Source organism: Leptopilina boulardi, unplaced genomic scaffold (genome assembly GCF_019393585.1).
Source record: "Leptopilina boulardi isolate dan_hultmark-lab unplaced genomic scaffold, ZJU_Lbou_2.1 LbouV2_121, whole genome shotgun sequence".
NCBI classification, from domain to species: domain Eukaryota; kingdom Metazoa; phylum Arthropoda; class Insecta; order Hymenoptera; family Figitidae; genus Leptopilina; species Leptopilina boulardi.
The window spans coordinates 2542543-2564893 of record NW_026137665.1 but is presented as its reverse complement, the minus strand read 5'-3'; the positions used below and the strand labels follow the sequence as shown (position 1 = coordinate 2564893).

At 23.7% G+C, this 22351-nt stretch overlaps 1 protein-coding gene, 1 long non-coding RNA gene and 1 other non-coding gene across 4 annotated transcripts in view; 2 read left to right on the top strand and 1 right to left on the bottom strand.

Annotated features, from left to right (window-relative positions):
• LOC127286117 (uncharacterized) overlaps nt 1-18870 on the bottom strand; it is a 38461-nt gene extending 19591 nt beyond the window's left edge. The window contains exons 1-3 of the mRNA XM_051312431.1: nt 18430-18870; nt 2154-2427; nt 1753-1958 (exon numbers count right to left, since the gene is read on the bottom strand). Of these exons, the coding sequence (XP_051168388.1) occupies nt 1753-1958; nt 2154-2427; nt 18430-18464 (515 nt within the window). The 5' untranslated portion in view covers nt 18465-18870. The remainder of the gene's footprint in view (nt 1-1752; nt 1959-2153; nt 2428-18429) is intronic.
• LOC127286580 (uncharacterized) lies at nt 125-9281 on the top strand. Of its 2 annotated transcripts, XR_007843762.1 has the most exons (4): nt 125-705; nt 2735-2965; nt 6105-6246; nt 8894-9281. It is a non-coding gene; the product is annotated as an uncharacterized LOC127286580 (long non-coding RNA). The 2 variants fall into 2 exon arrangements; XR_007843761.1 differs by lacking the exons at nt 125-705; nt 2735-2965 and adding an exon at nt 5274-5698 and having other exon boundaries at nt 8894-9280.
• Nucleotides 6157-6238, top strand: Trnal-aag (transfer RNA leucine (anticodon AAG)). Its single transcript has one exon. It is a non-coding gene; the product is annotated as a tRNA-Leu (tRNA).
• Nucleotides 18871-22351: the final 3481 nt, after the last annotated feature.

Genomic DNA, 22351 nt, shown 5'->3' with positions numbered 1-22351 from the left:
CATATAATTAGTTAAATAAAGTATAGTTACCAACTTTAATACATTAATTTACCATTTTCATAAAGAAAACGACAAATTTTTATTTTCTACACAAATGAGAAGTGCGAAAAAATGTGCATGGTTTGTTTACACTTCATGTTTGTTTACATTTCACATGTTGGACATACCCTTAAACTTCATGATACTTTTTTGAACTTGAAAAAATACATATTATTTTCGATAAACATACTATTATTAAATAAAAAAAAATAACTTTTGAAAATTAAATAACGACTTGAATCGGAAATTTCTTTTTAAAAATGCGAATTTCACTACAGCTCTCTACCGATTCAAAACAAAAGTGAATACAGGTTTATTTCCTGGCGAGAGGGCGCTAAGTGCTGTAGGTATTAAGGTAAATGACCCAGTTTGTGAAGGTGTACCAATTTGTAAACAGTTGCTTATATAAATGCAAATTAATATTGCAAATATTTATTTTTTATTCTATATAACATTTTTTTGTAATAATAATAATAAATAGAATTTTATGACCATAAAAGTGTTATTAAAATAATTTTAAAGAAATAAATACTTTTACAATGTTGATATATTTCTGCGCGATCAGCGCAAATATGGAGTTATTTTTTAGTTTTTTATCATTTGTCCTTTGACAGATTAACCTAAAAATGTTATCCAGTAATAAAAGATAAAATTTCATAAAATCAGGTGAGTTTAAATCGTTTAAATAAGAGATATTTAATTATTTTACATTTATTAATAGTTAATAATTTAATTATTATAATTAATGAAATGAAATTACTGAAATAACTTTTTAAATTCAATCTCCTATTTACAAATAGATTCATCTTTGTTCACAAATCGGTGCAATAAAAAATTTAGAGTTCACAAATAGGTACAATAATCCAATTTCATAAAAATATACTTTAATTTTTTATCTTTTGTCGATAAAACTTTATTTAAAGTCGCACTTTTACTTCAAAAAATGATGATTCTCTTTCTTATAAAAAAATTTTATTAAAGAAAAGAATATAAGTTGGATAAATTATAATTATAATATTTCACAGGGTACAACATATAACCTCAAAAAAGTAACTCATTATAATATTTATATGTTCTTCAAGTTAATTTTTTAACTTTTTTTCCTAAACTAACTTAAAAAACTTGTTGGAAATTATATTCAGTTGTTAACTTAACCTAAAAATGTTACCTTTTTTTAATAAAATTATAGATTTTAGTAAAATTTTAATGTTTAACTTTCAAATTTATTAAACAATTTTGTTATAAAAATTTGTTTTTAGATTTTCTATTTTTTTTTATCATAATCTAGACTATATATAGAAATGATTTCATATAGTTAAAGCTGTATAAAAAAATGTTGAGGATATTTTATAAATAAACAAACTTTGCTGAGTATAATAGCCTCAACGATTGGGACTATTATACTCACCACTTTAAATTTCCATTACTCTGGTTAAACAATTTTTTTTGTCGTCTAACTTACTGAAAATTTTCAGACGAATGTCCACAACATAACACAAGAGTTGAAATTTTTTTTTTAATTCCTAATTTTGATGAAGTACTAAGTAAATAAAAAGTAGAATTTTTTTTTGAGTATAATAGCCCCAGTCGACGGTACTATATCTTTTAAAATAAATTAAAAAAGGATATATAAATTTAAATTTTGAAAATAAAAAAAAAACTATTTACCTTTTTATTGCATTTAATTTTGAAAATAAAGAAAAAAGCATTTACCTTTTTATAAGATTTGCATTTAATTTTGAGGTATCTACTTCAGTCTCCATAATTCCTTGGCCATCAGTTAAAGATAAATTGCTTGGCAGTTGTTCTGGGTTATTTGAATTGCTTTCTAACTGACTTTGGTTCTCTATAGGTTCCTGAGTATTTCGTAATTCATCCGGTTGCAAATTGTTTTCAGATCTTTTAGTCCTCAAAGTGCTCTAAAAAGAATTGTTAATTTTTTTAAAAACTTTAAATTTTATTTATTAAATTTTAATTATTATTTTTTTATTTTAATATTTTTTTCTATATATAAAAAAATTGTAAAATTTCAACAATCTTCAAATATTACTTTTACATGAAATATGAAAAATTTTTTTCTTTTTTTCGATTAAAAAAAAATTAAATTAATTAACCTTGTTTGAGTCGAATGTGTCATCAGGATCGGCACAAAAAGCTCGTCGATATTCCGTAACAATATTTGGTGATAATTCCTCCGTTGGACTCAATCCTAATGTGTCTTTTGGTTGATCCTTAATTTTTTTCCTTCGAAATCGAGCAAGTTCATCGACCGAAATACCTTCGACGAAGGGCCATTTTTCCTTGCTTTTTTGTCGGCGATTTTTATTTTTTCCACGCGCTAACTCTGTATCCGAGGATGATTTGTCAATTCCATAGGAAGACTTTTGCCTTTATTTGAAAAGATATTTATTTATTTTTTTTTTAATTTCAAATGTAATAAATTTTACAATACATTGGTATAAAAATACAGTGTAGGAATAATTTTTTTAAAAATCAATTTGAAAACATTTTCGTAAGCAAAAAAAAAACGGAAATTTAATTTCAAAATGAAGAAGTATATTTTTATTCTATCAATTTTTTTTTTGAAGATTTTTTTTAACAGTATAAAATTATAAAAAAAAATTTTTTACACTTCAATTTGATGTTAATTTAAAATATGTGTAATTATTAAAATTTTCTGTTTTTATTTTTTTAGAATAAAAAAAAGTTAAAGAGGCTAGTATTTCGGTTGCTCGTCTGAATCAAACTGAAATCTTTTTGACTTAGAATGGTAGGTCAGGAGTGAAAAGGGGTGAAAGAGGAGCAATATGGGAATTCGTTGAGAGCTGGTGGAAGGTACAGGAAGAGAGGGTGGTACCTGTACTTTATAGTGCATGCCATTACAGAGGAACCAACCGACGAGACGCATCGATCTTTATACATTGAGGTAACCACAGAGAAGTATATAAAAATGAGAAAAAAAGACATTTGAAAAATAAGGCATTTTGTCGAAATAATGACTTTCTATCACGAGAACTATCAAATATTATATAGGAGATTCGTACCATTTGTCATATTCATTTCCTTTTACTATAACATGTTTTTTCTTTTCTTTTTTTTTTTTTTATTAAAATAGTCCTAGGTACGAATATCGTCAGGGTCACTGAAATATGCTGGACCGCAAAATTATCTCGTATTTCGTGTTACTTTAGTTTTTTTTTTTCTATTAAAAGTTAATCGTTTTTTTGCATGCTATAGAGAAATATTAATTTGCTTTTGAAAAAAAAATGAATATTGCGAATTTAGAATATCTTTAGAATTATCATACAATTGTAAAGTATTAGTAATTGGACTTGTTTTGTAAAAATTTGTAAAAAAAAAGTATAAAAATTGAAAAGATTTGAAGTGACAAAATTTTATTTAAGAAATTCATATATAATTAATAAAAATTGTTTTTACAATTTAAAAAAAATTATATATTAAAATTTAAAAAATTTTAAAGAAATGCGAAAAATATTTTTTTTAATTCATTTTTATTCACTTTTAAAATTAATTATTTAGTAAAATAGTAGTAATTTTTTTATGATTTTAGTGTTTCTCCAGAATTTGAAAATCATGAAAATAGATAAGAAATTTGAAAACGTTTTTGAAAATCATGAAAAAAGTATGTAATTTTTCAAAAATTTTCAAGTTTACAAAATTTTATATACAAAAAAATGTTTTAATATTTAAATCAAAGTTTTTAAAGCTATTGTAAATACACAGTAAACTTGGTTGTATCTTTTTCTATTGCAACGTTTTGATGCACATAAGTTATATCAAAAAGAGATCGTTTTGTGTATAATTTTTAGAAATGATACACGAAACGGTCTCATTTTTTGATGCAAAAAATTTAATCAATTTATATCAATCATGGCCGAATTGAATCGACTCAAAATTAAACGACTTTTGTTCAGATATTTTGGTAATAGTACAATTGCGGAGACCATTTCACTATTTAATTTGAAAATGAAAATAACAGAAAATCAAAGACAATGTGCAATTCGATAATTAAAAAGTGACAGCTTATAAACATAACCTAAAATGCATGATAAAAAATTTGTCGATAAAATCAATATAGCCGAGCTTTTTAGAAGATAGATGGCAGCACTCATCTATTTTCTTTCTTTAAATTTTTTCTGAATCGTTTTTATAAAAAGCAAAACTGCTATCTACCTTCTAAAAAGCTCGGCTATATTGATTTTATCGACAAATTGCATCAAAACGTTGCAAAGATTTTATGCAATTTTTGGTCTCAATTTGATACTTTTAGGAAAACTGTGAATTTAATTAAAAAGATTTATTGTATAAAAAAATATACAAAAATAATAATTTAAAAATTTCAATTAAAATTTTTTTTTTAATTAAAATTATTATTTTTTTTTAGATTTAGATTTAATTTTCTCGATTGTGTACTTTTAAAAAGTAATTATTATTATTATTATAACAGAGAGGAATTATTATAAAATTATTATAATTTATGTAAGTCTATTCAAAATTCACAAAATTGTTCAATTAGTAATTTTTATTTATTGTTTTGAGCAAAAAAAAACTGGATAAAAAATATTATCGACTATTAAAACCATATTGAAAGTTAAAATTTTTTTTTTATCATTAAAATATTTATTTTTTTTTAAATTTATTTTTTTTGTAGAAATTTTTTAATTTTTCGAACTTTTTTTGCTATTGAACTTTCACGATTTCTAAATGTTTTGTAAATAATTTTTTTCTTGACCAAATAATTTTTTGTTTAATTTTCACATTTTTCATTCAAAAACAGACAAAAATCGCAATTTTTATCTAATTTAAAAAAAAAATTATTTAATAAATCAAATTTCTGTTCAAAATTTTTTAAATTTACTTTTAGTTATTAAAAAAATTTGTAAAGAATATTTCACTGATTAAAATAAGCTATCGTTTATAAAAATTGGATAAAAATTTCAATTTTTTGTCTAACTTGAAATAAAAATTTCAATTAAATAAATAATTATTCAACTAAAGATTTTAACTTAATATATTTTTTTCCTGTAAGTATATTACTGAATCTTCTAAAATTGTTTTAAAATAAATTTTTATTAAATTTTTGTTTGCGGTTAAAAATAATTTTTTAATTTTGAGGTTATTTTTTATGGAAAAAAATATGAATGAAAGATATTTTTAAATAGATGACAATTTTGAATTTAGCGCTTAGGGGCCGTCCATATATTACGTCACGCTCAAGGGGGGAGGGGGGAGGGTTACCAGACACTGTTATGGTCTTGTTACGATGGGGGAGGGGAGAGGGTCGAAGTATAGTGTTAAGTAACAAATAAAAAAATTATTTATTGAAAGAAAAAAATAATCACATGAAGTAATAATGAAACTATTTTCACTAGCATAAATTTTGGCGGGTATTCCCTGTTATTTCTTTCTACAAGTGATACACGGATTGGTAGTTTATTTTCTTATCTCAGGGTGCAGTCTCTCTGCTTAAAAATCAAGAACGCACGAGCGACTGCACTCTGAGACTATGATCATGAACAAGTGACAGACAAGTGAACTTAACCTTATTTATAACAGAAACGATATGGTCATACCCTTAGTTTTGTGTTTACGAAATAAAATTCTAGTTGGTCGCAATAGATATCCAAAATAAAACGAGGTGAAAAAAATTTCAAATTTGCTATGTGTGTGGTGTTAATATTTATTGCACGTAAGTATAAACGAATTTTATATTGTTTACTGTTTTGTTTTTCTTCTGAACTGTTTGTTCAGTGTTTGATGCTTGAATTTGCGCTTAAAATATTTTTCAATTACATTCACTTACATTTATATATGAAATGTATGTTAAATATTAATTTCTCACGATTAATGAAATAACAATTTGATTTAATTGTATGTTTTGTCTTTATCCACCGTTACGTTACCTACTCAAGATAAAACTGGTTACAATCAGATCAAATTTTTGAATTTGAGATTCTATACGCATGCCTGAAACTTCATTTTACGCGCGAAATTCAAAATCGACCCCTGTTTAATATCTTTCTTCGATTTTCTCTGTATAACAGGTTGCATTCTATTATATTCGACAGAATCTGTCATTAGGATTTCCCCCTTCGAGGTAGCGTGGCCGAGCGGTCTAAGGCGCTGGTTTAAGGCACCAGTCTCTTCGGAGGCGTGGGTTCGAATCCCACCGCTGCCAATTTTTTGGTAATTTTACATTACACTTCATAATTTATAAAAAAAAAGAAAAAAATACAAAAATTTATTTCACAAAAAAAAAAAAATTTCTTCAAATTTAAAAATAAAAATTATTGAAATTAAAAAAAAAAATTATTCAAAATTTAATTAAATATAAGGATTATTAAAATTTTTTTATTACATTTAAAAAAATGTATTTATTAAAAATTAATTAATTATTATTTATTTTTATTAATTACTTTTTCCATGTAGGTTTTTATATGAATTAACAATTTTTTACATTTATCATTATTAAATGTACAATAAAAAATATTTTTATTTCATAATTTCTATGTTTTTGACATAAAAGAGTATAAGTTACAATCTTTTATTTTTCTTATTTCACTTTATCACGCACGTCATTGTTATAACTTCAATTAATCACTTTTTTTTTTAAGTAATACAGAAAGCTTTAGTCATTCCCTTAAATAATATTATTTTTTCTCTTTTTTTTTAATCCGGAAAATTGGATAATTACAAGTACATTATGAAAATTTATAAACTTGAAGTTTATTATGCAAATAATTTTTTTTATCTATGATGAAGAAAACGAAAATAACTTGTCGGAATAAGAAATAGAAACTTATAAATAAAGACCTATGAATAATAAATTTAAAAATGAATTTAATTATAATGTGAAAAAAAGGATCTTTTAAAAATGATGATTTTTATATTTTTGTATATTGAATAGAAATAAAATCGAATAATTTAGTTATTTTATTAATTAAACTAGCAAAATTAAACGCGCACAAGCGCGCCAAATTGAGTTTTTAATTGTTTGTTATAAAGAAATTAAAGATTAATATTATCAATAATAATTTAATTTATTAGAATATTATTACATATTAAATGATAATAATGAAAATTATATGTTTACAGGCCTCGGATTATACGACTATTTCCGTCTTTTTTTAAAAATACGACTTTTATCGACTTTTTTCAAAAATACGACTTTTATCGACTTATTTTAATAAAATGCGACATTTTTTTTTACATTTGAAAAGAAAATGTAAATAAAATACATTTTTTTAGTATAAAAAGAAGATCTTCTTCAGATCTTCTTCAATTCAATTATTTAACAAATTTTGAACTAAAATGATTCTTCACTAAATTAATTATTTTTAATAATTTTAATGAAATACATCACAAATTCAATTATATCAAAATTATTTTTCAATTAAAATTTTTATGAAATTTAACAATTGTTTATAATTTAAAAAAAATATATCACAATAAAGTTGAATTATTTTTTAAAAATTTCAATTCAAAATAAACTAAAATTCAATTATTACCCAAAATTTTAATTCAAAATCAATTAAAAATGCAATAATTATCAATTATTTTCCCAATTTAAAATCAAATAAAATTTCATTATTTTCAAAAATTTGAATACAAAATAATTGAATTTTCAATAATTTAAATTTAAAAGCATCTAAAATTTAATTATTTCTAAAATTTTCCATCGAAAATTATTTTTTTTTTGAAATTTAATAATTTCAATTATAACTCTAAGGAAATTCAATTATTTTTAACTATTTTAATAATATTCTTTGAAATTTCAACTATCTAAAACCATTTTTCAATTAAAAATGATTTTCAAATTATTGTATTTTGTCCGCATTTTCTAATAAATTTTTAGTGAAATCATCTAAAATTTTAATTAAAAATCACTTAAAGTTTCAATTAATTTCAAAAATCTCAATTTTAAATCTTTGAAAATTCAATTAAATTTAAAAAATGTTTTCCAAAAATTGTTTGATAAATTATTTTTAGTTCTGTAAAATTTAATAATTGTTTGAAAATTAACAATATCTTTTGAAATTTAATTATTTCTAAAAATTTCAACTTTAACCCTTCGAAAAGGATTATTATTAAAAAAAAATTTTTTTTATTTAAAAATCTGTAAAATATTTTTGTTAAAATAAAAAACAAATCCAATTTTTTTTTGGAATATAAATCGACTAAAACGACTTTTTGTGTCTTTAAGTTGATTCGAGGCCTGTGTTTTTATAATTAATATTTAATAGGTATTCTTTGGCCCCTGGTACCTTAAAAATTAATTTTTAAAAATAAATTTTTTTTCAAATTACTACCTATTTTGTACGAAATTTCCTGGCGTATCTTTTTTCTCATCATAAATTTTTCGTATTTGTAAACAATTTTTGAATCAATATACAACTTTAAACAAAATTTTGTTGATAAACGTTGTGTACTTCAGCTTCGTGAATTGAATTTTCGAATTTGGAATTTTAAAGAAACTTATTCCGAAATTTGGAAACACAATTATACAACTTTGGTAAAAATGAGAAAAAGAATTGTCAAAATTTGACACGTCATAAGATTACTATTCAAAAAAACACGTGAAATCAGAAAAGGCCAACTTCAAGTTAGGACAGAAGGACAGACCAAGCATTTTAATATTATATAATAATTTTAAATATTTGATAATATTTATTTTTACAATTTTTTAAATACTTTAAATATAAATAAAAAAAATAAAATAAAATAAAATTATTAATGAAATTAAATATTGAAGATTTCTTGAGGATATTTTGTAATTTGATTCTTTGTTTTCAGTGTCCCAATATGAATGTAAAATATAATGGAATTGTTGCAGGTCATGAAAGGACTTTAGACAGATCGAAGGGTTCTCGTACAATGACACAGTAACCCAGATTTTTGTTCACCACTTGGTTTGTGGTGTCTACGATACATTTGCATGCGCCGACAAATAAATGTCCGCTTTAGATCCGTTAAGGTGGACTCACGCACACGCAACAAGACGTTAACATCGGGTCAGTAGTTTTTCCCTGTAGAAACTCACTAGTGCGATTCAATCTGAGGCATTTCTTGGCACGCGATATACCCTGGTGAACCACCTGCCAAGAGGGTTCGAAATCCTTTCTATATACATAAAGCAAGCTTACTGAAATTTATCATCTGCTTTTTATGTATTATTATTTTCACTAAATACCTCTTCAAATTGTTACTTCAAATTATTCATTTTCTTTTTTTTTTTTTTTTTTTTTTTTTTTTTTTTATTTCAAACGAATAATTTTACTCTCTTATTTTATACATATATATAAATATACCTCTTTTTCCGGGTATTTATCGATTTTTTTTTTAAACTGACAATTTAAGCTCTTTAAAGTTCTTTTAGAGAATTGTTTTTTTTTTTAAGTGAAATCCTTTTCGATATAACTTTTTTCAATACTGCTGAAGTTCACATCGTTTATGTTCAACGATTTTTAAAGAAATATTTTTTTTTGTGGCGCATGAATTTCCCATATAAAAGTCATTAATTAAAATTTTTATTTTAGAGAATTTTATTAGAAATAATCATTTTTTAGATGAATTTTCAAATTAAATTTTGATAGATTCTCTTTTTATACGAATTTTTACATAAAAAAAATTTTCAGCTACCGAATTTTCGTTTGGCAGAATTTTTATATTTTACAGTCGAATTTTATCTGATTCGAATTTTACGAATTTTTAATTCATAGAATTTTTAAGGCGCTCGATTTTCATTTGTCCGAAATTGCAAATGATCGAACAAACAATCGACAGAAAGATTTCGTCGTAATTTTTAAAATTAACCAATCACGATTTTTTTAAAATAATTTTTAATTGGTCAGTTTTAAAAAATGGTGCCGAAATTCATTCTGTCGTTTGTTTGTTTCGTCATTTGTAATTTCGATCAAATGAAAATTACTCGTTTTAAAAATTCTTTCAATTAAAAATTCGTACAAATAAAAATTCGAACAGATTAAAATTCGGTGAATTGGAATTTCTGTCATTTAAAAATTCGATTGATTGAAAATTTTTTAAAATTAAAATTGGCTTGAATTAAAAAGTTTTTTAAATAAAAATTATTTTATATGAAAAGTCATGTAAAGAAAATGACAGTTTAAATAAAAAATCTGCTAAACAAAAATTCGATAGTTAAAAATTTTGTTAAGTAAACATTTTTTATATTAAAAATAAAATTTTGTCAAATGCTAATTTGAAAAATGAAAATTCGTCTAAAAAATAATTATTTCTAATAAAATTTTTGAATTAAAAATTCTAATATTAATGATTATTATAGGGAATAATGATGCACCCCTTTTTTTTGAATGAAAAATTCTATTAATTTTTGTTTCAAAAATATTTTTCTTGCAATATTTATTGATAAAAAAATTTTAAATAATTTTTTAGATAAAAAATTTTATAATTTTCCATTTCAAAAAAATTATTTATTTTCTAATCATTGATCATAAATGTTGTGGGCTTCAGCATAATTTTTTTTGTCAAGGTGAAAAAAAAAATCTTTTCTCCAATTCTGGACTTTGAATAATTTTTAGTTGATAAATAAATAGTATTCTACTTGAAAAATAAGGAAATTTAAGTTCATGGCAGAAAAAATGAGGTTTCTTGCTTTTTTGTTTAGAAAAAAAAACAAATTTATTTTAAAATAAAAATTTTGAAAAAAAATTCCTTTTTGAGACCAATTTATTTCCTTTTTTTTCTTAAAAAAAATAAGATATTATTGCAAATTATTAACATTCTTTATTTTTGACGACATTTTTCAAAATACTGTTAAAAAGTAAAAAAATAAGTCAAGGAACAAAAAAAAGAACCTTTAAAACTTGTCAAATTTTAGAAAAACAAAAATTGAAAAATGCCTTTCGTTCTAAAATTCTTGTTTATCAATATTTTTCATTTTGCATGTAAATTTCTTTAAAAGAGTTTAAAAACTAAAAATAATAAGCCCAAGGGCAATAAAAAAAGTTTAAAATTACGAAAGTTACGATATTTTTAAGACAAAAATGTAAGGAAACTGATTTTTTTTTTGTCAAAAACTTAAAACTGTTTCATAAAATATACGAATAAAAAAATCGAATGAAAATTTAAAAGTTAATAGTTTTTGTTACCATTTACCTTAATAATTTTTTTTTCTTCTTAAATAATTAAATAAAAAAAATGTCAATTTCGACTTCGATTTTTTTTCATGTCGAAGCTAAAAATTATTTAGATTATTTCAAAAATTTTGTTCTCCTAATTTTTCGTTGTTGAATTTTAATAGTTTGCCAAATTATAAACTTTAAGGTTCTCCTTAAGAGTTTTTTAAATGGCAACTCATTTCGAGAAAAATAATTTTTTATGTGAGGAGGAGGGAAGTCAGGTTTATGGTCTATAAACCTAATTCTGATATTCCATTGTGTCCAATAATAATTTACTTGCAGATTTATGTGCTTTAAAAAGTTTTTTTAAATAAATTTTTTGTAAGTTTATTAAAAATAAAAAAAAATTTTTAATTATAATAATTATTTTTAATGCGGAAAAGGCTGTTTGGTGTTTATTAGATCGCTTTTATTGCATGACAATTGTGAATTGAATTTTATTAATAAAATTTCTTTAAAATCTTAGTTTATGGAAAAATTACATTTTTTAAATTTGAAAAATTTTCTTTTATTATTATAGTTAATTAAACTTTTTTCTCGTAACTTTATTGTGCGTATTTTTAAAAAAAGATGCAATTATTTGGTTTATAATGGCTTACTTTCGACATATAAATAAATTTTTCTATATGAATTCACCAAAGACAATTTTTAAAACTGATTCATTGATTTTGTAAATATGATTATTTATTTATTTAATAAATAAAGTGCAATTTTTTTTAAAATAGATAATCATTTTACAAAAAGGGTGCATTTTATAAAAAAAAAGCTTCTGTGAAGTTGTAGATAATCTATTTCTGTAGAAAATAAATTATCATAAACCAAAATTGCATCATTTTTAAAAATTCTATATATTACATTATAGAGTTGTAAGCGATACACCGACACAAATATTTACATCTTTTCTTTAAAATTTTAAACAGTTAAATCTTTTTTTTATTTTTTGTGAAATAATAATAATTTTTTTATAAGTCCAAAAAAAATTGGGACATAGAAAAAAAGTAAAAATTTTTTTCTTTTTTTTAATTCCAATAAATTGGATAAAAAAGACAATAAACTTTTTTTTCTAACTTGAAATTTTTTTTGAGATTTATCCAAAAAAGAAAAATAATTTTAATTATTGTAAAAAAAATGTAGTTACAAATATAATATGATGCACTATCTTTAATCTTGAACTTGTTGCTTCATCCCCTAACCATTGTGTCATTTTTTTAAATCGACGATAAATAAAAATAAATTTAATTTTTAGAAAAAATCGAGAATGATTTTCAAAAACACAAGATTTTTAGAAAAATGAAAAAAAAAATTACAGATAGTCGTAAAAATTGAAAGAAAAATAGAATTTTTAGAAATTTCAAAAAAAAAAAAATGCACAAGAAATTCTGAAAAATAAAAAGAAAGTAAAAAACCAAAGAAATTGAATGAAAAATAGAGAATTATTTTAGTTATTCTAAAATAAAGAAATTAAAAAAAAAAAAAAAAAAAAATTGGAGAATTTTATAAAATGAATGAGAAAAAAGAAAATTTAAGGAAATACAATGTTAACTGAAAAGAAAAATCAACAATAATTTTAGAAATTTCATAAAGAAAATAGAAAAATTTCGGAAAAAAATTAAGAATTTTAAACTAGTTAATAAAAATTATAAATAAATTTTTGGAATTTCCTAAACAAAAAATTTTTTGAGAAAAAATTGTTTGACAAAATAAAAATTTTAGGAAGTAAAAGAAATCGAAAATTTAAAAAAAATATAAAATTATAGATAGGAAATAATTGAAAAAAATGGGAATTCGGGAAAAAAAAGAAAATTGAAGGTAAAAATTACGATTTTTTCTTTATGAAAAATACATAATTCAATTTTAGAAAATTCAAAAAAAAAAAGAAAAGAAAAATTTGACCCAAATATTCGAATCTACTATTCTATCTATTTAAAAAGTTGTTTTCTTAATTTTTTCAAAATATGTACGAAAAAGTAAAAACTTCTTTTTAAAGAAATAACTTAATATCATTGCATGTCTATATTTATATATACAAAACATCCTTTCAACTATTATAAATCGTCCTTCATTATATTTATAGGATACTATAGGTAAAGGTTATATACACTTATTCAATTTAAGAAAAAAAAAAATTTAACAGGCCACCAAGAACGTCTCTATGTGTTTAATTCATTGGTCATTAGAATATAATCTGATGAAAAAGAAGGTTTGGCAGGTCATCAATTTCGATTGAAAATCAGGAAATTAAAACATGCTTTAAAATTCGCCTATCATCAATCTGATTACACTCTTTTCAATCACCATTAATGCTCATTTAAAATGACCTCAATAAATAACTGTGCCAATCTTTTTTGCACATTAAAAAGCACTTTTAATATAATAAACGAATGAAGAAAGAAAATGAGAATGAAATGCATTAATTTTTTTTTATTTCCACTTTATTACTATAAAGTTTTTTAATTTTCTAAGAAAATATTTTAAAATTTTTTCTTTATTCAAAATTTACTCAAATTTAAATTATTTGGTTTAAGGAAATATTTATTTGATAATAAATAAACGTTTATTTGAATTAAATAAATCATTTTTTTCATTGTAATATTCCACTTGTAATTTTTGCTGAGAAATAATAAATTTCATTTATTGATTTTCTATATTTATTTATTTACTTGCGTTTAAAGTTCTATGTTTCTTTTTTTTCTTACAGCTTTTATAAATAACTAGCAAAATTAAATGCGCGCCAAATTCAGTATTTAATTGTTTGTTATAAAGAAATTAAAGATTAATATTATCAATAATAATTTAATTTATTAGAATATTATTACATATTAAATAATAATAATGGAAATTATATGTTTACAAGCCTCGGATTATACGACTATTTCCGACTTTTTTCAAAAATACGACTTTTATCAACTTATTTTAATAAAATGCGACATTTTTTTTTACATTTGAAAAGAAAATGTAAATGAAATACATTTTTCTAGTATAAAATGTAGATCTTCTTCAGATCTTCTTCAATTCAATTATTTAACAAATTTTGAACTAAAATGATTCTTCACTAAATTAATTATTTTTAATAATTTTAATGAAATACATCACAAATTCAATTATATCAAAATTATTTTTCAATTAAAATTTTTATGAAATTTAACAATTGTTTATAATTTAAAAAAAAAATATATCACAATAAAATTGAATTATTTTTTAAAAATTTCAATTCAAAATAAACTAAAATTCAATTATTACCCGAAATTTTAATTCAAAATCAATTAAAAATCCAATAATTATCAAAAATTTTCAATTTAAAATTTAATTATTTACCAAGTTTTCAATTTAAAATGAAATAAAATTCAATTATTTTCTAAAATTTCTATTCAAAATTAATTATCAAAATTTTCAATCAAAAATGAACTTAAATTATTTATTTATTTATTTATTTAAAGTTATACACGGGCATGAGAAGCCCTATACATAAAAATGCAAAAATATAAATGTATATACATAATTGGACCAAAGGCGTCCAAAATCAAAAACAAAAGAAAAACTTTTAAGCAATGAACGACCTGGTATTATTAGAACGATTTTTAAAAAGAGTTGTGCGCAAGGATGTAATAAATCCTCTCAAACTAACGCCAAAGAGATCAAGATTCTCGCTATACAGATTGGCTTCGCGACATAGTCGATTAATGACAGAGTTTTTACCATAATTAGTTCTATGATGTTGAATATAAAATAAGGAGGAATTTCTTAATTGTCTAGTTGGCGAACAGAAATTTATCATTGACAGTATCGCCGGACAATTTGTGACACCATTGATAATTTTAAACAAAAAAAGTAAGTCGTTATAACAAAATCTGGTCTCAATTTTAGGAATATTAAATCGCGAACGTAATTCATCATAATTATGAGAGAAAAAATCATAACCAACACCGAGTTGTCTGGCCAAGAAGCGCAAGAAACGATTCTGTACCCTTTCCAATCTAATGATGTGAACAAAGTAGTGGGGAAACCAAATAACGGAGGCAAATTCAAGGATAGATTTTACAAATGAAAAGTAAAGTATTTTTAAGGAAATTAAACTTTTAAAATCAGAAGCACTCCGCATAATAAAACCCAAAGACCTTAGAGCCTTATTCACTGTAAAAGATACATGTTCAGAGAAAGATAAATTGTCACTCAAGATGACCCCCAGATCCCGCACCTGGGTTACACGGTTTAAAGAAGAATCTCCTAATTTATAATTATGATTAAAAACAATTTTTTTTCTCGAGAAGGAGATAGTTAAGCATTTCTTTATATTCAGGAAGAATTTGTTACGATGACACCATTCTTGCAGTCGATCTAAGTCAGATTGAAAATTATTAAAATCAGAGTTAGAATTTAATTAAATTTATTTATTTATTATTTATTTTTATTTATTAAATTATTATCCAAAATTTCAATTAAAATTCAATTATTTCCCGAAATTTTCAATTCAAAATGAACTGAAATTCAATTATTTTAAAAATTTTTAATTTAAAATCAATAAAAATTCAATTATTTTCTAAAATTTAAATTCAAATTCAATTATTTTCAAAATTTTCAATTCAAAATCAACTAAAATTCAATTATTTTCCAAATTTTCAATTCAAAATCTACTAAAATTCAATAATTTTCGAAAATTTCAATTCAAAATCTACTATAATTCAATACTTTTTGAAAATTTCAATTCAAAATCAACTAAAATTTAACTAAAGTACAATTATTTTCCAAAATTTAAACTGAAATTCAATTATTTTCCAAAATTTCAATTCAAAATTAATTGAATTTTCAATAATTTGAATTTAAAAGCATCTAAAATTTAATTATTTCTAAAATTTTCCATCGAAAACTTTTTTTTTTAAATTTAATAATTTCAATTATAACTCTAAAATTTCAATTAAAAATCCAATAATTATCAAAAATTTTCAATTTAAAATTTAATTATATACCAAGTTTTCAATTTAAAATGAAATAAAATTCAATTATTTTCTAAAATTTCTATTCAAAATTAATTATCCAAATTTTCAATCAAAAATGAACTTCAATTAAATTATTATCCAAAATTTCAATTAAAATTCAATTATTTCCCGAAATTTTCAATTCAAAATGAACTGAAATTTAATTATTTTTAACTATTTTAATAATATTCTTTGAAAATTCAACTATCTGAAGCCATTATTCAATTAAAAATGATTTTCAAATTATTGTATTTTGTCCGCATTTTCTAATAAATTTTTAGTGAAATCATCTAAAATTTTAATTACAAAACACTTAAAGTTTCAATTAATTTCAAAAATCTCAATTTTAAATCTTTGAAAATTCAATTAAATTTAAAAAATGTTTTCCAAAAATTATTTGATAAATTATTTTTAGTTCTGTAAAATTTAATAATTGTTTGAAAATTAACAATATCTTTTGAAATTTAATTATTTCTAAAAATTTCAACTTTAACCCTTCGAAAAGGATTATTATTAAAAAAAATTTTTTTGTTTAAAAATCTGTAAAATATTTTTCTTAAAATAAAAAACAAATCCAATTTTTTTTGGAATATAAATCGACTAAAACGACTTTTTGTGTCTTTAAGTTGATTCGAGGCCTGTGTTTTTATAATTAATATTTAATAGGTATTCGTTGGCCCCCTATTCCTTAAAAATTAATTTTTAAAAATAAATTTTTTTCAAATTACTATCTTGTACGAAATTTCCTGGCGCATCTCTTTTCTCATGATAAATTTTTTGTATTTGTTTACAATTTTTGAATCAATATACAACTTTAAAAAAAATTTCCTTTGTAAACGTTACTTCAGCTTCGTGAATTGAATTTTCGAATTTGTAATTTTAAAGAAACTTATTCCGAAATTTGGAAACACAATTATACAACTTTGGCAAAAATGAGAAAAAGAATTGTCAAAATTTGACACGTCATAAGATTACTATTCAAAAAAACACGTGAAATCAGAGAAAGGCCAACTTCAAGTTAGGACAGAAGGACAGACCAAGCATTTTATTATTATATAATAATAATTGTAATACATTCAGTTTTATAGTTTTAGTAACTGTAAAAAAAAGTTAGAGAATTAATTTTTTGATAATTTCTAAAAAAAGGAATAAATTTAGCGTACAATAACGACTCTTTTTTTTTAGCAAGAATGACAGTCTATGGATGTGAATGATGGGTTGATAAAGAGACACATCAATGAATGCAAACCATCAATGAGTCTTCCACGCAACGGATATATACTACTTTGTGTGTACTACGTATAAATAGTATTAATAATAAAGGTATGTACATTATTTTCCCTTATATTTAGAAATAAGCTTATTTAGTAAACTAATTAATGTAATAATAAATCTTATTTAATAAATTGAAAAATAATAAAATTAAAACATAAAAATAACTTAAAATAAAAAAATAACAAAATAAAAATAGTAAAATCAAAAAATCAAATTAAAATAATAAAATAAATAAATAAAATAAAAAATCATCAAATTACCAATAAAATTTTTTTTGAATATTAATATATTTTATTTATTTATTATTTATTTATTCACAGCAAATTTACAGTATTAAATTTTTGGTATTAAAATAAGCAAAATTGGATTAAAATAATAAGCGTTGCAGCTTATTTTAATGCCTTTTAATTTTCTGTGTATTGCACAGTAAATTTTATACATATAATATATTATTGTTTTTAATACACTTTATGAAAGAAATTGATTTTGATGTAACGAAAGAATGTTAATAAAATCCAAAATAAAGTCTTTAAACATTTTGAAAAGAATATCACATCAAAGATATCTATATAAATTTTGTCTGAGACAGAGTCTTCCTGTTCCTACTTCTGTCCCTGACCATTAACGTGATAAATGGATACAGTCTTTGGAATCGGACTTAAATAGAGAGGTCAACATTTAGTAAAGCTTTTAATTAATTTACCTAAAACTAATAAAATTTTTTCTTTCTTTTTATTAAATTAATTTTTATAATGCATAATTTTTTTTGCAAATTGCATTTATATTTGTTTTTTGGTTTAGTTTTTTAAAGAAGAAAATTTACTTTTTAAAATTAAAAAAAATGAATATATAAAAAGTTTTAAAATAGAAAATGTTTTTTTTTTGAAATTAATTATTTTTTTCTTTTACATCGTGTTTAATTATGAAAAAAGAAATAAAGAGAGTGATTGACATCTCAATACCTTTTGCTGAGACGGTCCCTCTCACCCTCACCCATCGCATCCTTGGTATTCTTCGATCGACGATGTTTATACTTAATCCAACTGAATGGAAAATGTGTATCAATTCTCTTGACCACAAAGAAATACTAACCCTGACTGTTCCATCGAATTTACACGACCCGACCTAAACTCAAACGTTAGCGTGACTGGCTTTCGAGATGTTAATAAGAAACTCCTGACTATTCACCTGCGCAAATGCGAATAAGCCGCGTTCGTGCCTAGTATTGTAGTTGTCAATTTGATAATTTCAATTAAAATCATTATTATTAACCTTCCGCTGCCACATTGGGTCGTTGCCTTATTGTACAATTTTTTTTTTTTAAATAGAATGATTTTTTTCAAGAAAATATATAATATTTTTTGTTTTAATCGAAAACATTAAAAATTGAATTCTACATATATATATATATATATATGTGACGCTCCACGAGAAAAGGGACCTAACGCGACAAAACAGAATTATAGGTCCATTCCACAATAGCTAAACGCAAAGTTAAAGCGCACGCAAAGATGACGCGCGCGTTGGTTCTAAGGCCCTCTACAGAATGGAGCTAAACGCAACGCAGACGCGACGCATCGCAATGCTAAGCAAATGGGGATGCGTCGCGTTTGCGTTGCGTTTAGCTCCATTCTGGAAAGGACCTAACCAACCAAACCAACGCGCGCGTCATCTTTGCGTGCGCTTTAACTTTGCGTTTAGCTATTGTGGAATGGACCATACACAGGAAAGGCGTTTAAAGTCGAACGTTCTGATTGGCTGAGACGCGCCAGCGAATATCAGCCCCACTACCTTACTACTACATCGTTCCTACGTCTCACGGATACAACAAGTATACTAGTAGTAGTGGAGGTGGGGATGGTTTCCGTAGTCCGTGCTGGAACGCGATTGACATGGTCATGTTTAAAGCTTTATTACAAAAAAAGTAATTAGAAAAATATTATTTTTCACATTTCTATATGAAAGAGCAACTCAAATACTATCGATTCGCACATAAAACTGTAAATTAATTTTTTGTTGCGTTAGGTCCCTTTTCTCGTGGAGCGTCACATATACATATATATTTTTTTTGGTCATTTTCGTTCAAAGTTTGACCTAAATTTTGAGGTTATGTTTGTTCCTTTGTCTTTTTGCGACAAATTTTGGCCTAAATTTTAAGGTTATGTTTGTTTCTTGGTCGTTTCCCGACAAAATAACTTAACCTTAAAATTTAGTTCAATTTCGGCGAAAAATCCACCTCTCCTTCAACGTAAGGAAGGAGGGGGGCTTGCGACTATATTCACAGTCTTGAAACGAACATAACCTTTAAATTCAGGTCATTTTTGGCAGGAAATCTACCTCCACTTGCGGCTATATTGAAAGTCTTGAAATGAACATAACCTCAAAATTTATGTCATTTTTGGTGGGAAGTACGGAGAGATGGTAAGGGAGGGGGGAGGACTTGCGGCCCTATTCAGAGTCTTGAAACGAACATAACCTTAAAATTTAGGTTATTTTTTTCTATTCATATAGGTCATTCCATATCAAGTGTAACCAACTATTGTACTATCCATGTCAAAAACATGGGTTGGCTCACCCTTACCTAACCTTGTCAAAAACATGGGTTGGGTACACTTGACATGGAATGACCCATCCCTGTCAAAATTTCTGAAACAGCGGCGGCGGCTGCGGTGAAATTGTAATTGGTTGATTTTAAAAATCGCGCCGACACCTTTCAGTCGATTGTTTGTTCGGCCATTTGCAAATTCGGGCAAATGTAAATTCTATCAATTAGAAATTCTATTAAATGATTTTTCGGTTAAGTAAAAATTCTGTAGTATGAAAAATCGATTATATGGAAATTATATCAAATAATAATTCGAACAAATGCAAATTCATCTGAATGAAAATTCTATTCAATGAAATTCTACCCAATAAAAATTCTTTAAAATGCCTATTATATTAAGAATGTCGAATGGTCTCTGAAATTCTTTGGCATTTAATAATCGCCCTATACAAACAGCACTGAACGTGAAAATGATAAACATTGAGTTTAAAATACTTTTCTCTTAAAATGCAGACATTTTTTTCAAAATCGGACAAAATACCAAGGATCCTTATCTTATAAATTTCTTAAATCCAAAATATTGTGCAAATCTATACAAAAATGCGTTTGTAAAATGAAAAGTACGAAAGTAATATAATGACAGCTGCGACATTGTGCTCCCTGTATGCTTCTGCCACCTAACGGCTGCAGGACGTAATAAAACCTAAAATTATATTACTTTCGTACTTTTCATTTTACAATTGCGTTTTTGTATAGATTTGCACAATCTTTCGGATTTAAGAAATTTATAAGATAAGGATCCTTGGTATTTTGTCCGATTTTGAAAAAAATGTCTGCATTTTAAGAGAAAAGTATTTTAAACTCAATTTTTATCATTTTCACGTTCAGTGCCGTTTGTATAGGGTGATTATTAAATGCCAAAGAATTTCAGAGAGCATTCGACACTCTTAAATGAAAATTCGAGCAAATAAAAGTTCTGACAAATAAAAATGCGAAGAAATAAAAATTCTGTGAGTTGAATTTTCCGTTATATAAAAATTCTTTAATATAGAAAATCGCTTTGATGTAAATTATGCCAAATGCTATTTCGAACAAATAAAAATTCGGCTCAAAACTAATTAGGACAAATAAAATTCGATAAAATGTAAATTATGACTAATGATTTTTAGAACATAATCATGCGTCCTGACAATATTACAAAATTGGTGGGTGGCCCAACCATGACGAACGGCGTCATAAACAAAAACACGTTAAACAAACATAATAACAATAACGCTAAATAAATGCTTGAAATTTTTAAATTACATTGTAATGAACAATTTCTGTCATTTTATTTTGTTGTTTGCTCATTCCTTCTGTTATTTAATCGACTTTTCTGTCACTGTGAAAAAATTTTGGGTTGTCATTTTAGCACTTATTTTGGTTTTCTTGGAAAATTAAATGTTTATTGCAATTGTGTTTTACTGTAACTGACGTGAAAAGTTAGTTGCCATCACTAAAGCAAGTATTCTAATTCAAAAATATTAACTACTGAAAGAAGAACTAAAAGAATTAAAAAGACATCTTTGTACCAAGTTCGAGTGTATAAATATAGAATTTGCATAATTTTTAGAGAATTACATTTAGAAAATAACAAATAATTTCTTTAATTACATTAATTAACTGGCCACGGATTTGTAATTAGTATCCTCAAAAACTTTGGGGATGAAATATAAACTTTTATCTGTGTAATTTTTTTCATTTTAGAAATAAAGCAGTGTTTTTACTATTTTACATACATTTATATATCAACAAAACACATTTTCTTAAAAATTATTCCTTTTGTTAAACTTTTCATTAAAAAAACAATTATAAACAAATAAAAATGTAATGATCGAGGGGGAATTTACTAGTTAAAAACGTGTACACTTGACTACTGGTATTACACCTCATATTACCCTTATTACTAAGTATTACACGTTATTACAGAGTATTACAAATTATTACAGAGATATTACAGAGTTTTTTGCGTTATTACAGCACTGTAATAACGCATTATTACACGGTATTACACGTTATTACACAAGTATTACAGGAAGAGTGTACACTTGACTACCTGAGTAAATTCCCCCTCGGTAATGATAATATATTATAATTTAAAAAGTAAATTTATGTTATATCTTATTTATGCTTAAATATAAACTTAAATGCAATTTAATAAAATAATACTACATCCCAATTTTACTATAAAAATTATGCAAAATTTACATTAAACACATTATTATCAATGTTGTAGAAATTTTATTTATAGACAAAAATTAATTTGCCAGAAATTGTATTTGATCAATTCTTAATTTGTG